The 17,149-nt window shown below is 44.2% G+C and overlaps 1 protein-coding gene across 1 annotated transcript; it reads left to right on the plus strand.

Annotated features, from left to right (window-relative positions):
- Positions 1-58: 58 nt before the first annotated feature.
- Positions 59-529, plus strand: LOC148517141 (histone H2B 1.1-like). Its single transcript, XM_088479114.1, has one exon. It carries the CDS (start codon positions 96-98, stop codon positions 474-476), a length of 381 nt encoding a protein of 126 aa, XP_088335240.1. The 5' UTR covers positions 59-95; the 3' UTR covers positions 477-529.
- The last annotated feature ends 16,620 nt before the right edge of the window (positions 530-17,149 follow it).

Here is a 17,149-nt window from a genome sequence, read left to right on the forward strand (position 1 = left end):
ATGGGTTGTCTATAAATAGAGCAGATCTGGTTAAAGTTGGTCACTTTTGTCTATTAAATTTGTTGATTTCTGGAGTGAAAAGTTTTTTCTTGATAATGCCTGATCCAGCCAAGTCTGCTCCGGCAGCCAAGAAAGGCTCCAAGAAAGCGGTGACTAAGACCCAGAAGAAAGATGGGAAGAAGCGTAGGAAGACCAGGAAGGAGAGTTACGCCATTTATGTCTACAAGGTGCTGAAACAGGTGCACCCTGACACTGGCATTTCCTCCAAGGCTATGGGCATCATGAACTCCTTTGTGAATGATATCTTTGAGCGCATTGCAGGCGAAGCTTCCCGTCTGGCTCACTACAACAAGCGCTCCACCATCACTTCTCGGGAGATCCAGACCGCCGTACGCCTGCTGCTGCCGGGAGAGTTGGCCAAGCACGCCGTGTCCGAGGGCACCAAGGCTGTCACCAAGTACACCAGCGCCAAGTAATCTGCTTTCCTTCTCCTTTCCACATAAACACAAAGGCTCTTCTAAGAGCCACCCACCTCATCTCTAATCGGGCTGTAACTATTGCTGTGACCCCTGTACTGGACAGATAGTAATGTGCTTTTTTCCAGTCTTCCGTGCACTTAGATTTTTTTTATTAAATTAAGCAAAATTATTGATATGGTGATTCCACTCATGTACTTTCTGTATCCTTTGTTGATGTTGGCGCTCAGCTAGAACAGCTTTTGAATTTTTGTTTTAATATGTTGGATATTGAACGCTGGCAGCTGCACTAATCTGTGCAGCAGTGACCTCGTGTGGTCATTGGTGGAATAGCTGTTATGTATACATTTCGGTTATATAGTCTCATTTGCAATATCTGTCCCCAGTTTTATACGTGTACAGTTTTAAATTGTCAGTTGAGTTCAATAAAGCTTTAGATTATCCCCTTCATTTGCCAATAATTAGGGGGCAGGGGGGGCACAAATGTAATGACAATCACAAACTATTCATTTTATTAAAATAAATATCATTGTAAAGGCAGACTGTATAAAATCTTTAGAACTATCAGCACGCTGTGAGAGGTAAAGTGCACAATGGGCCTGATTCGGAGATGGACGGTAATGCAATCGCAGCTGTGATTTTGCATGGAGCGCAGCTGCAAACATTTTTTCCAAAGCTTACCTGAGCATAGAGATGCCCGCTGCTACTCTCTCATATCTGTCCAGCATAACAATCAGTAGTATTGGTGCAGATCGGGCAGCCATGCATCATAGTTGGCAAATCTGACCAGCCCCAAACACTGCAGCTCTCCTGACACACACAGTTCTCATGCTGCGTAGGAGATCACAGTGGCTAATTTATCACACCCCTGAAATGGTTAGACACGCTAGCATTTACCTAACCACCCCCAAACCCTGGGTACATGGCACTGACTCTGCAAATGAAATTATCGCTAAACAATTGCTGTGAGTGCATTTTGCACAACAGCAAACAATCGCTCAATCTGCGTAAATATCGGGAATGTGTACATCTCTGAATCAGGCCCACTGTGCAAGGTAAAGTGAATTTAAGCAAGTTCATCTGAGCTGTCTAAATCATCTAAAGAAGCTTCCATGTTATACATTCCCAAGTTAAAGCTCCGAAGCATATATTAGAACTTGGTTTAACCCTGACAGCAAATACCCAAGCATCATAAACCTTACCTGACATAAAGAATACTACATACTGGGCCTGATTCAGAGCCGCTCGTAAGCGCATGCGTACGGATCATTATACGCATGCGCGAACCAGTCAGTGCGGTCGAAATTCATGTGCTCGCAAAATAGCGAATGCCTGATAATTTGAGTGACAGAAAGAGGCGTATGTGGGTGGTAACAGGGAAAGGTGCTTGAAAACGGGGAGTGGAGATCCGAACGCAGGCGTGCTTAAAGGTCAAAACGGGCGTTTTATGGGTGTGCATAATTAAAACAGCAGCGTCATTGACCACGTCACTGGGTTATTTTATAGCCAGAACTGCTCGCAATATTGTGGTAGCAAAAACCAACCCCAAGAATAGCGAGCAGTTCATACGCTGATCGATGTACTCGATTAATCTAATAAATAGCGGACAAGACGCAGGATGCGAGCGGCCAGGGAGCTTATTTTTCCAAAAAGCGACCGCAAGTTTTCTTCGCTCGTTCAGACCTAGAGGCGTGAACAGACCGCAAAGAGCGAACGGTTCACTTGAACCCCTATTTTCTGGACGAGAGAGAGCTAATTGCATCCGGCTCTGAATCAGGCCCACTGTCTTTTGATCCATCCGGTTCCTCAGTTTACTCAAAAATAAGCCTAAAAACAAGCCCAATTCTACTTCTCAGCAAAATTGCCAACAATGGGTCTGGCCAGCACGAAACATCTTGAGGACAAGACCTGAACTGGGCCCCAGCCCATGATGGCGAGACCGTGTTGTGGTCCGGAGTGCTGGGAGTCTGCAGAGAATCTCCAGACAGGTAATGGTACCTGGGATAAGGATTTGTGGGGCTCTAATGATGGTAAATAACTAACTAACTCAGAGAGCTGGAAAGGTCACACCTGGATCCCTCTTGCTGCAGAATTTATGTGTTGATTCCAAGTTTTTTTTTTACCATGTCTGACCGAACATGGTGACTAGGAATCACTGATCTTGGATATATTCACAGACTGTACCCTAACATAGTCCTCTGACTTTGCTGCTGTGTGTACTAACCAGATGTGGGATTAGATTATGCTTGAGATCTGCATATTTGGCAGAAGAGTTGCACCACTAATTACACCTAGCAATACAATAAAACACACACATACTACAGGACTACAGCCCAAACGAGGAATGTCTGGGGCGTCCCTTACATTAGCCGCGGGGCGAGGGTTAGGTTCAGAGAGTGTAGAAGGCTTAGGTTAGGGTTAGGTACCTCTAGGGGGGAGGGTTAGGTTTAGGGAGTGTGGAAGGCTTATGTTAGGGTTAGGTACATCTAGGGGGGAGGGTTAAGTGTAGGGAGTGTAGAAGGATTAGGTTAGGGTTAATCACCCCTAGGGTTAGGGGGGAGGGGAGGGTTAGGGTACTTACCAGCCAGTGTCAGGATCTCCTCCTGTCTAGAATTGAACCGGCAAGTAAACAGCTGCCGGTATTACATACTGAATCCTTCCAGTGTCCCACAATGGACTTTGAGAGAATGATTTATCATAAATACAAAAATATAATTTTTTATCTAAAATCTCTCACATAATATCAGTCAGTAAAAGAACAGCTCCACCATAGCGGTGTAAGCAATAAAAGCTCCATGTTATTGCAGCTGTCTAAAAAGAATTCTTCTTACAAGAGAAAAAACGCCCTTTATTATGCAATCATTGCCTTTACCTCATTAAATAATCTCAACAAATAAAAATAGAGAGGAATTTGATAAGCAGAGAATAACTGAACTTTCACTGGACATAAGAATAATGTCTTACTATGGAGGATGCAGTATCCAAAGTGCCGTACATCTGGCTCACAGTATATGTCCTTCTTATCATAGTCCTTGTACACACAGGTGACTGCTTTTGTGTGGTTATATGCATTATTGGTGTGGCAGAGGTAATGAGAGAACCTCCGGAAGTGTTGGCTTCCACCCTCCTGAAGAAGTACTGCTGTACAAAAGAGAAGAGTCACATTAGTTACCTTCATTATGCTGCCCAACTGACTACTAACATCTTTCCTACCACTATCAATGCACAACTGGCTATTTAAGGGTTAAATGACCCTTGAAACACCATAGCTAATTAATCAAAATATGTAAAAAATGGTGCATGTGCCCACTTTCCCAGCCTATGTCATGCCCAAATCCTTGTTGGGCTAGGAAAAATACAAGTAGGTCATATGTATTTTGACCCCCTCTCTTATTTGCAAGTGTCATTTTTAAATCCCAAGGCTATTTAACCCTTGCAGCACTATAGCTACTTATTCAAATCAATACAATTTGTATCTGGGCCCAAAACCTTGATGGGCAAGGCAAAATACAAGTGGGTCATATATAAGTGACCCCCCCCTCTGTTGGTTAAAAGTTGCAAATTGTATTTAACCCTTGCAACACTACAGCTACCGTACTTATTCAAAATGGTATAATTTGGTGCCAGTGCCCACTTTACCAGCCTATAGGAACAACAGGATGACAAATCTCCAGCTCCGCTCTTCAACCGGCAAGAACATCATCTATATATGTGGAAACCTCAAACGGCACACCAACAGCTCCAGCAGTCACATATATTAATTTGTGAAACACTAGTATATATGATAAAGGGTAAATATTACATCAGCGCTCGTTTTCTTCCACCACAGGGATTGTTTTTCCTTTGGTCTCCGTTATTTCAAGAAAGAGAAAACAAGTTGTGTAGTATTCAATGTGCATAAATCAGATTTCCTGCCCAAAATCTTGTTGGGCAAGGACAATTGCAAGAGGGCATTTTGTAAGTGACCACCCTGAATGGGTTCATAGTGTCAAATTTCTGGCCCAAGGCTATTTAACACTTGCAGCACTTCAGTTATTTTTTCAAAACGGTATAATTAGATGCCTATGTGTACTTTGCCAGCCTAATTAATGCCCAAATCTTTGTTGGGCGAGGGAAAATACAAGTGGGTCATATGCAAGTGACCCCCCGCTGTTGGATGGAAATGTCAAATTTGTAGCCCAAGGCTGTTTAACCCTTGCAACTCTACAGCTACTTATTCCAAATAAATTATGGTGCCTCTGCCCACTTTGCCAGCCTATTTCATGCCCAAATCCTTGTTCGGCCAGGCATGATACAATTGGGTCTTATGTAAGTGAACCCCCTGCTGTTGGTTGGAATTGTCAAATTTGCGGCCCATGGCTATTTCATCCTTGCAACACTACAGCTTCAAATTCAAAATTTGATCATTTGGTGCCTGTGTCGACTTTGCCAGCTTATTTCATGCCCAAAATACTTGTTGGCCCAGAAAAAATACAAGTGAATCATATGTAGGTGACTGTTCTCTTTTGATTAGTAGTGTCAAATTTGTGGTCAAGGCTATTTAACACTTGCAACACTACAGCTACTTATTTAAATCAATACAATTTGCACCTTTGCCAGCCTATTTCATGCCCAACACCTTGTCAGGCCAGGTATAATGTAATTGGGTCATATGTAAGGGATCCCCATCTGTAGGCTGCAAAGGTCAAATTTGTTGCCCAAGGCTAATTAACCCTTGCAGCACGACAGATACTTATTCAAAATTGTATAATTTGGTGCCTGTACCCAATTTGCCAGCCTATTTCATGTTCAAAACCTTTTTGGGCCAGGCACTATACAAGTGGGTTATATGTAAGTGACACCCCGCTGTTGGTTGGAATTGTCAAATTTGTTGCCCAAGGCTATTTAACACTTGCAACACTACAGCTACTTATTCAAAATGGTATCATTTTTCAATGTGCCTGCTTTGCCAGCCTGTTTCATGCACAAAATACTTGTTGGGCCAGAAATAATACAAGTGAATCATATGTAGGTGACCATTCTTTGTTGTTTGGTAGTGTCAAATTAGTGGCTTAAGTCTATTTAACCCTTGCAACACTACAGCTACTTATTTAAAATGTTTTAATTTGGTTCCTGTGTCCACTTTGCCAGCATATTTCATGCCCAAAACCTTGTTAGGCCAGGCAAAATACAAGTGGGTCGTATGTAAGTGACCGCTTCTGTAGGTTGCAAAGGTCAAATTTGTGGCCCAAGGCTGTTTAGCTCTTGCAAGTTGCAACACTACAGCTACTTATTCAAAATGGTATAATTTGGTGCCTGTGCCCACTTTACCAGCCTTTTGGAGCTACCGGATACAGACAAATCTTCAGCTCCACTCTTCATTCCTGCAAGAACATCAACTATATATGTGGAAACCTCAAACGGCACACCAAAAGATCCAGCAGTTACATATATAAATTTGTGGAACACTAGTATATATGATAAAGGATAAATATTACATTAGCGCTCGTTTTCTTCCACCACAGGGATTGTTTTTCCTTTGGTCTCCATTATTTCAAGAAAGAGAAATCAAGTTGCGTAGTAATCAATATGCATAAATCAGATTTCCTGCCCAAAATCTTGTTGGGCAAGGAAAATTGCAAGAGGGCATTTTGTAAGTGACCACCCTGAATGGGTTCACAGTGTCAAATTTCTGGCCCAAGGCTATTTAACACTTGCAGAACTTCAGCTACTTTTTCAAAATGGTATAATTTGGTGCCTATGCCCACTTTGCCAGCCTACTGTATTTCATGTCCAAATCTTTGTTGGGCAAAAAAAATACAAGTGAATCATATGTAGGTGACTGTGGCTGGAGGCCGACCACACATGATTTAAATGGCTGACACAGCACTGAAGAGATTAACCCTCATGCCACAGCACCATTTCTTAAAGGACCTTTAGGCGCAGTGCGCCACTTACTGCGAATGTATATGTTTAATGTATAATTTAAAGTGTATAATTTAAAGAGAATTCACTTACCTGTGATGCTCTGGATGGCCAGGGGATCGAGAGTCCTCAGTGGGCTGCTGGATCCCCCCAGCCCCTTCCAGAAGAAATAAAATATCCTCCTTTGCAGCCTCATGCCTGGAAGTGTTATGAGGAGGTGCATAGGAAGCTGGCTAAGGCAGCCAGCTAACCATTTCAGGGAGCTCCAACATAGCTTCCCTTCCTTGACCAGGAAGCCGTGCCCGGGGACCCTTCTTGCCCACCTCTGGAGCACAGATTCAGGCAGAGGTGGCTGGCCTGGTCCCTTAGCAGATTCCTGGAAGTAGGGTTTTGGAGGGAAACCTCCACCGGCCCTTGACGAGGAGACTCCTGGGTTGCGACCAAAACACCAGGTAGTCTCAGGCTCAGGGGAGTGACCACTCCCCCCTGTCCATAGGGGACAATGTTAAATTTGCATGTTGCCAGCACATGCACAGGTCATGCACTTAAGGAGATTGGTTGGAAACCATAGGGCGGAACCGCTACTGCTGTTATTCGTTTGATTAGCTGCAGCCACAACCCCTGATTGGTGTCGGCTGTTCCCACCTGATCCCTCGCAATGGACCAGGTCTGCATGGTAGCTTGGTCAGGGGGCTTGAACTTGGAGACACTGAGCTCTTACCCAGAACAGCAGGAGAACGGAATAGCGTTTTTGCGCAAATCTGTTGGTCGCAGGGTACAGATGTACAGGCAAGATGTTTATTGCTCAATGGTCTTTAAAAAAGACCCATCCCTTCGGATTGAAGGGGAATTATCAGCATACAGTACAAGATGTTACAGGAATCTTAACAGCAGTTCTTCTCCACAAAGGATTGTCAAAGATGTACAACATACAGGGCTCACAGGCCCTCTTTTTATATCTTTCTTACACACAATATCACAGGGGGGCAAATCTGCCCTGGGTTCCGCTCAACCAATCATGATTCCTCACATAATATAATTTAACAACATATTACATTTCAAAGGAGTCACCCAATATCCTCCTTTCTAATCCACCCAAAAACATTTGGTTTCCTAAGCACAAACTGAGTTAGCATATACTGTTTCTAATAAGGTAAAAATAATGCTAACTTCTATTACATTCGTCTTTTCACATGTCTATGACTAAACCAGTTTTGGCTTTCTGAGTCTTAACACCTTCTAAATTCTTACACAAAATAGAAGCTTCCTAAACACAAACAACTTATTTTTTACCAAACTGGCTGGGTATTGTACATAGAGACACACCAGAGACCTCTGCATTGCATTTCAATGAAAGCGCTAAACGAAGGTTTGGTCACTACATCAGGATAATTACATATCACTAGGAGGTGAGAATGTCTCATAACCATTTGATTTCAATGTTACAGCCTTCTAAAACAAAACAACTTATACATTCCTTATAAGTGAATAGGCTAAACATTTAAAAAGTACATTTCTACAACTGCGCACAGCACATTGAATGACATGTTCAACACATTACTTATACATTCGCAGTATGTGGCGCACTGCGCCTAAAGGTCCTTTTAAAAATTGTGCCGCGGCATGAGGGTTAATCTCTTCAATGCCGTGGCAGCCAGTTTAATCACGTGTGGTCGGCCTCCGGCCACACTTCTCAACCCCCTCATCCATGCGGATCACCAGAGGGCCATGTCCCAACTATTTGGCTCCTGGTCCCGCAGACTCTTGGGGTGAAAGGATGCTACCTAGGGGCCTTTCCTTGTCGGTGCACAATGTCTAAATAGTAATACTGAAGTCCAAGGCTCCACCACAACAGTCTGTCACTCTCCCCTGTGGGAGCCCAGTTGCAAACATAGTGCTGAAGGTGGTCCAATGCCAAAGCAATTGAAAACCACTGTGTTATAATTGTGGCATACCCCACCTCCCACCATAGCAGTATCTTGCTCAATAAATCCACAGGGTGCTCCTGCCCATATGTCCCCTCCTGGCTCCGTTCTGCTCCAAGTCCGTGCAATGACGCATTAGTTCGTACCACAATGTCCTGGTCCTCAAATTGCGCCATCTGCACTGGAGCTGGTACCAGAAATTCCTTCTATGACTGGAATGCCAACTCATGAGCGGGCATCCAGTCCACTGACTTGGGAAGTCCCTCCCTTGTCCAATCTGTAAGGGGTGTCACTACAGTACTAAAGTCAGGGACAACTCTTCCGTAGGGCCTTACAGTTTCCTTTTACCTGTCTTGGGGTTGTGGGCAGGGACAGTTTCTGATTGCCTCTACCCCCACTGGTCTGGGCCTACCACTGTCTCCCCCACACACTATACCCTGGGCACTGCACCTCTGTCATCTCCAAGCATCTCCGAAGCTCAAGCCCCCTGCCAGCTAACCAGCAGGAGCCTGGTCCATTGCAAGGGATCAGTCAGGAACATCCGACACCAAATAGGAGGAGTGGCCGCAGCCAGTCAACGCATATGCAGCAGAGTGGTTCCAGGCGCCGGCGGTAGGAGCCCGAGTTTAATTAAGAAGCGGTTCCAAACATTGATGGTAGAGTTTGCTGGTGGCAGCATCGTTACACCCACGGCGCAGTGGGCGGAGTCAGTGACAGGTGGTCACTGACGGTAAGCGGGAATCCCTGATACCCCAAGGTCGAGTGGGGATCAAACCAACAACCTGTGATCGGGAGTCCGGGCTGGAAGCCACCCAGTCATAAAGGCTATTTAACCCTGGCAACTCTACAGCTTCTTATTCAAAATTTGATAATTTGTTGCCTGTGCTCACTTTGCCAGCCTATTTCATGCCCAAAATACTTGTTGGGACAGAAAAAATACAAGTGAATCATATGTAGGTGACCATTGTCTGTTATTTGGTAGTGTCAAATTTGTCGTTCAAGGCTATTTAACGCTTGCAACGCTACAGCTACTTTTTTAAATCAATACAATATGCACCATTGCCCATTTTGCCAGCCTATTTCATGCCCACCTTGTTGGGCCAGGTAAAATACAAAAGGGTCATCCCATTTGTAGGTTGCAAAGGTCAAATTTCTGGCCCAACGATGTTTAGCCCTTGCAAAACTACAGCTATTATTCAAGTCAATAGCATATGTAGCTGTGCCCAATTTGCCAGCCCATTTCATGCCCTAACCCTTGTTGGTTCAGGCCAAATACAAGTTGGTCATATCTCAGTGACCCCCCTCTGTTGGATAGAAGTCTCAAATTTGTGGTCCAAGGCTATTTAACCCTTGCAGCACAACAGCTACTTATTCAAAATTGTATCATTTTGTGCCTGTGCCCATTTTGCCAGCTTTTTGTATGCCCAAAACCTTGTAGGGTTAGTCAAGATACAATTGGGTCATATGTAAGTGACTTTTCTCTGTTGCTTGGAAGTATCAAATTTGTGGTCCAAGGCGATTTTACCCTTTCAACATTACAGCTATGTATTCAAAATGTGAAAATTTGGTGCCTGTGCTCAGTTTGCCAGCCTTTTTCATGCCCAAAACTTTGTTGTGCCAGGCAAAATCCAAGTGGGTCTTTTATAAGTGACTGCTCTCTGTTGGTTGCAAATGTCAAATTTGTTGCCCAAGGCTATTTAATACTTGCAACACTACAGCTACTTATTCAAATCAATACAATCTGTATCTGTGCCCACTTGCAAGTCTATTTCATGCCCAAAACCTTGTTGGGCAAGGAAAAATACAAGTGGGTCATATCTAAGTGACCCCCCTTTGATGGTTAGAAGTTGCAAATTGTATTTAACCCTTGCAACACTACAGCTACTTATTCAAAATGGTATAATTTGGTGCCAGTGCCCACTTTACTAGCCTATTGGAGCAACATGATACTGACAAATCTTCAGCTCCGCTCTTCAACCGGCAAGAAGATCAACTATATATGTGGAAATCTCAAACGGCACACCAACAGCTCCAGCAGCCACATATATAAATTTGTGAAACACTATTATATATGATAAAGGGTAAATATTACATTAGCGCTCGTTTTCTTCCACCAGAGGGATTGTTTTTCCTTTGGTCTCCGTTATTTCAAGAAAGAGAAAACAAGTTGTGTAGTATTCAATGTGCATAAATCAGATCTCCTGCCCAAAATCTTGTTGGGCAAGGACAATTGCAAGAGGGCATTTTGTAAGTGACCACCCTAAATGGATTCACAGTGTCAAATCTGTGGCCCAAGGCTATTTAACACTTGCAGCACTTCAGCTACTTTTTCAAAATGGTATAATTTGGTGCCTATGCCCACTTTGCCAGCCTATATATATATATATATGCCCAAATCTTTGTTGGGCCAGGCAAAATACAATTGGGTCATATGTAAGTGACCCCCAGCTGTAATTGACATATCTCTAAATATTGGAAATGTCTCATTTCTTGCTCAAGGCCATTTAACCCTTGCAACACTACAGTTACTTATTCAAACTAAAATATGGTGCTTGTGCCCACTTTGCCAGCCTATTTTATGCCCAAAACCTTGGTGGGCCTGGCAAAATACAAGTGGGTCAAATGTAGGTGACCCAGTGGCATAACTTCATCCCAGGTGCCCGGAGGCAAGATAAATATTGGTTCCCCCCATATTAAAATGTACCACCCCCCAGCACCTATGCCAGCCCCAGCTGTTTCCCCCCTATGCAGTTCCCCCAGTAGTGGTCCCACTGTGTAGTGCCCTCTGTAGAGGTCCCCCTATGCAGTGCCGCATATGTAGTGCCCCCCAGTAATGGTCCCCTTTTACAGTACCTCCTGTAGTGGTCCCCCTTTGCAGTGCCCCAGTAGTAAGGGCCCCTGTAGTGCTCCCAGTAGTAATCCCCCTGTAGTCAACTCCCTGTAGTGCCCCGAGTAGTAAGCCCCCCAGTAATGCCCCCTGTATTAAGCCCCCAGTAATGGCCACTGTAGAAAGCCCCCAGTAATGCCCCCTATAGTAAGCACCCTCTAGAAAGCCCCCAGTAGTGCCTCCTGTAGTAAGCCCCCGTAATGCCCCCTGTAGTAAGCCCCCAGCAGGGGCGTATCTACCCATTGGCCAGGATGGCACTCGCCAGGGGCGCCGACCAAAGGGGGGCGCCACCCGGCAGTGCCACCAGTAGCCAAGGGTGGACAAATCCCTCGGCCCCACAAGTGTAGGGCAGACCGCAGTGATAGCGGTCTACCCTACACAGTGTACAAACACACAGCCGCCAGCGGTGGCTGTGTGTTTGTAATAGCAGCCAGCTAATGAGAGTCTGCCTGACTCTCATTAGCTGCTGCGTTGTCCGCAGAGGGAGCCGGCTGGAGCTCACTAATGAGCTCCATCTTCCGGCTCCCTCTGCATGCATGTGATGGGGGAGACGTCATGACGTATGATGTCTCTCCCATGCAGGAGAAGAGCAGGCGGGACTAAGCGGACAGCGGCGGTCGCGTCAGGAACGAGGATCAGGTAAGTTTTTTTTTTTCTCTCTTTGTGTGTGTGTGTGGGGGGGCACTGAAATAGGGGGTGACCGCTTTGTATAGGGGTGGCCACTACTGGGGGCACTCTATAGGGGTGGCCACTACTGGGGGCACTCTATAGGGGTGGCCACTACTGGGGGAACTGAAATAAGGGATGGCTGCTACTGGGGGCACTTTATGGGGGGGTGCCTGCTACTGGGGGCTCTGTATATGGGTAGCCACTACTGGGGACAATTTAGGGGGGTGGCCACTACTGGGGGCACTGTATAGGGGTGGCCACTACTGGGGGCACTGTATAGGGGTGGCCACTACTGGGGGTAATTTAGGGGGTTTGCACTGTATAGGGGGGACACTCTACTGGAGGCACTGTATAGGGGGGGCTACTAATGGGGGCAACGCAGCATAGGGGGATTGCTACTGGAGGGTTACTACTGGGGGCTCTGCATAGGGGGGGCGCCAGTCCATTACATTGCCAGGGGCGCTTGGATCCCTAGATACACCCCTGGCCCCCAGTAATACCCCCTGTATCAAGCCCCCTGTAGAAAGCCCCCTGTAATGCCTCCTATAGAAAGCCCCCAGTAATGCCCCCTGTAGTAAGCCCCCATAATGCCCCCTGTAGTAAGCCCCTGTAATGCCCCCAGTAGTGCTCCCAGTAAAAGCCCAGATTCAAATGACTCCATTGTCTCCTTGAGTTCCGCCACTGAAGTGACCTATCCTATATAGGTTGAAAAGGTCAAATTTGTGGCCCAAGGCTGTTAAACACTTGCAGCACTTCAGCTACTTTTTCAATATGGTATAATTTAGTGCCTATGCCCACTTTGCCAGCCTAGTTAATGCCCAAATCCTTGTTCAGCCAAGCATGATACAATTGGGTCATATGTAAGTGACCCCACTGCAGTTGGTTGGAATTGTCAAATTTGCGGCCCATTGCTATTTAATCCTTGCAACACTACAGCTTCAAATTCAAAATTTGATCATTTGGTGCCTGTGCCAACTTTGCCAGCCTATTTCATGCCCAAAATACTTGTTGGGCCAGAAAAAATACAAGTGGGTCATATGTAAGTGACACCCTGCTGTTGGTTGGAATTGTCAAATTTGTTGCCCAAGGCTATTTAACACTTGCAACACTACAGCTATTTATTTAATTCAATACAATTTGCACCTTTGCCAGCCTACTGTATTTCATGCCCAACACCTCGTTGGGCCTAGTATAATGCAATTGGGTCATATGTAAGTGATCCCCATCTGTAGACTGCAAAGGTCAAATTTGTTGCCCAAGGCTAATTAACCCTTGCAGCACGACAGCTACTCATTCAAATGTTATAATTTTGTGCCTGTGCCCGCTTTGCCAGCCTATTTCATGCCCAAACCCTTGTTGGGTCAGGCCAAATACAAGTGGGTAATATCTCAGTGACCCCCCTCTGTTGGTTAGACGTCTCAAATTTGTGGTCCAAGGCTATTTAACCCTTGCAGCACAACAGCTACTTATTCAAAATTTTATAATTTGGTGCCTGTGCCCATTTTGCCAGCTTTTTTTATGCCCAAAACCTTGTAGGGTCAGTCAAGATACAATTGGGTCATATGTAAGTGACTATTCTCTGTTGGTTGGAAGTGTCAAATTTGTTGCCCAAGGCTATTTAATACTTGCAACACTAAGCTACTTATCCAAATCGATACAATCTGTATCTGTGCCCACTTGCAAGTCTATTTCATGCCCAAATCCTTGTTGGGCAAGGCAAAATACAAGTGGGTCACATATAAGTGACCCCCCTTTGTTGGTTAAAAGTTGCAAATTGTATTTAACCCTTGCAACACTACAGCTACTTATTCAAAATGGTAGAATTTGGTGCCAGTGCCCACTTTACCAGCCTATTGGAGCAACATGATACTGACAAATCTTCAGCTCCACTCTACAACTGGCAAGAACATCAACTATATATGTGGAAATCTCAAACGGCACACCAACAGCTCCAGCAGCCACATATATATAGAATTATGAAACTCTAGTATATATGATAAAGGGTAAATATTACATCAGCGCTCGTTTTCTTCCACCACAGGGATTGTTTTTCCTTTGGTCTCCGTTATTTCAAGAAAGAGAAAACAAGTTGTGTAGTATTCAATGTGCATAAATCAGATCTCCTGCCCAAAATCTTGTTGGGCAAGGACAATTGCAAGAGGGCATTTTGTAAGTGACCACCCTGAATGGGTTCATAGTGTCAAATTTCTGGCCCAAGGCTATTTAACACTTGCAGCACTTCAGTTATTTTTTCAAAACGGTATAATTAGATGCCTATGTGCACTTTTCCAGCCTAATTAATGCCCAAATCTTTGTTGGGCAAGGGAAAATACAAGTGGGTCATATGTAAGTGACCCCCCGCTGTTGGATGGAAATGTCAAATTTGTAGCCCAAGGCTGTTTAACCCTTGCAACTCTACAGCTACTTATCCAAAATAAAATATGGTGCCTCTGCCCACTTTGCTAGCCAATTTCATACCCAAATCCTTGTTCGGCCAGGCATGATACAATTGGGTCTTATGTAAGTGACCCCCCTGCTGTTGGTTGGAATTGTCAAATTTGCGGCCCATGGCTATTTCATCCTTGCAACACTACAGCTTCAAATTCAAAATTTGATAACTTGGTGCCTGTGTCGACTTTGCCAGCTTATTTCATGCCCAAAATACTTGTTGGGCCAGAAAAAGTGAATCATATGTAGGTGACTGTTCTCTTTTGATTAGTAGTGTCAAATTTGTGCTTCAAGGCTATTTAATACTTGCAACACTACAGCTACTTATTTAAATCAATTCAATTTGCACCTTTGCCAGCCTATTTCATGCCAAACACCTTGTCGGGCCAGGTATAATGCAATTGGGTCATATGTAAGGGATCCCCATCTGTAGGCTGCAAAGGTCAAATTTGTTGCCCAAGGCTGATTAACCCTTGCAGCACGACAGATACTTATTCAAAATTGTATAATTTGGTGCCTGTGCCCAATTTGCCAGCCTATTTCATGTTCAAAACATTTTTGAGCCATGCACTATACAAGTGGATCATATGTAAGTGACACCCCGCTGTTGGTTGGAATTGTCAAATTTGTTGCCCAAGGCTATTTAACACTTGCAACACTACAGCTACTTATTTAAAATGGTATCATTTTTCAATGTGCCTGCTTTGCCAGCCTGTTTCATGCCCAAAATACTTGTTGGGCCAGAAATAATACAAGTGAATCATATGTAGGTGACCATTCTCTGTTGTTTGGTAGTGTCAAATTAGTGGCTTAAGTCTATTTAACCCTTGCAACACTACAGCTACTTATTTAAAATGTTTTAATTTGGTTCCTGTGTCCACTTTGCCAGCATATTTCATGCCCAAAACCTTGTTAGGCCAGGCAAAATACAAGTGGGTAGTATGTAAGTGACCCCTTCTGTAGGTTGCAAAGGTCAAATTTTGTGGCCCAAGGCTGTTTAGCACTTGCAAGTTGCAACACTACAGGTACTTATTCAAAATGGTATAATTTGGTGCCTGTGCCCACTTTACCAGCCTTTTGGAGCTACCGGATACAGACAAATCTTCAGCTCCGCTCTTCATTCCTGCAAGAACATCAACTAAATATGTGGAAACCTCAAACGGCACACCAATAGATCCAGCAGTCACATATATAAATTTGTGAAACACTATTATATATGATAAAGGATAAATATTACATTAGCGCTCGTTTTCTTCCACCACAGGGATTGTTTTTGGTCTCCGTTATTTCAAGAAAGAGAAAACAAGTTGTGTAGTAATAAATATGCATAAATCAGATTTCCTGCCCAAAATCTTGTTGGGCAAGGAAAATTGCAAGAGGGCATTTTGTAAGTGACCACCCTGAATGGGTTCACAGTGTCAAATTTCTGGCCCAAGGCTATTTAACACTTGCAGAACTTCAGCTACTTTTTCAAAATGGTATAATTTGGTGCCTATGCCCACTTTGCCAGCCTACTGTATTTCATGTCCAAATCTTTGTTGGGCAAAAAAAATACAAGTGAATCATATGTAGGTGACTGTGGCTGGAGGCCGACCACACATGATTTAAATGGCTGACACAGCACTGAAGAGATTAACCCTCATGCCACAGCACCATTTCTTAAAGGACCTTTAGGCGCAGTGCGCCACTTACTGCGAATGTATATGTTTAATGTATAATTTAAAGTGTATAATTTAAAGAGAATTCACTTACCTGTGATGCTCTGGATGGCCAGGGGATCGAGAGTCCTCAGTGGGCTGCTGGATCCCCCCAGCCCCTTCCAGAAGAAATAAAATATCCTCCTTTGCAGCCTCATGCCTGGAAGTGTTATGAGGAGGTGCATAGGAAGCTGGCTAAGGCAGCCAGCTAACCATTTCAGGGAGCTCCAACATAGCTTCCCTTCCATGAGCAGGAAGCCGTGCCCGGGGACCCTTCTTGCCCACCTCTGGAGCACAGATTCATATATAGGTAACCGTTCTCTTTTGTTTGGTAGTGTCAAATTTGTGGTCAAGGCTATTTAACACTTGCAACACTACAGCTACTTATTTAAATCAATACAATTTGCACCTTTGCCAGCCTATTTCATGCCCAACACCTTGCCGTGCCAGGTATAGAACAATTGGGTCATATGTAAGTGATCCCCATCTGTAGGCTGCAAAGGTCAAATTTGTTTCACAAGGCTGATTAACCCTTGCAGCACGACAGCTACTTTTTCAAAATCGGATAATTTGGTGCCTGTGCCCAATTTGCCAGCCTATTTCATGTTCAAAACATTTTTGAGCCATGCACTATACAAGTGGATCATATGTAAGTGACACCCCGCTGTTGGTTGAAATTGTCAAATTTGTTGCCCAAGGCTATTTAACACTTGCAACACTACAGCTACTTATTCAAAAAGGAATAATTTTTGCATGTGCCTGTTTTGCCAGCCTGTTTCATGCCCAAAATACTTTTTGGTCAGAAAAAATATAAGTGAATCATATGTAGGTAACCATTCTCTGTTGTTTGGTAGTGTCAAATTAGTGGCTTAAGGCTATTTAACACTTGCAACACTACAGCTCCTATTCAATATTAAATATGGTGGCTATGCCCACTTTGCCAGCCTATTTCATGCCCAAAACCTTGTAGGGTCAGTCAAGATACAATTGGGTCATATGTAAGTGACTTTTCTCTGTTGGTTGGAAGTGTCAAATTTGTGGTCCAAGGCTATTTTACCCTTTCAACATTACAGCTGTTTATTCAAAATTTGAAAATGTGGTGCCTGTGCTCAGTTTGCCAGCCTTTTTCATGCCCAAAACCTA

This window comes from Taudactylus pleione, unplaced genomic scaffold (genome assembly GCF_031769625.1).
Source record: "Taudactylus pleione unplaced genomic scaffold, aTauple2 ptg000226l, whole genome shotgun sequence".
NCBI classification, from domain to species: domain Eukaryota; kingdom Metazoa; phylum Chordata; class Amphibia; order Anura; family Myobatrachidae; genus Taudactylus; species Taudactylus pleione.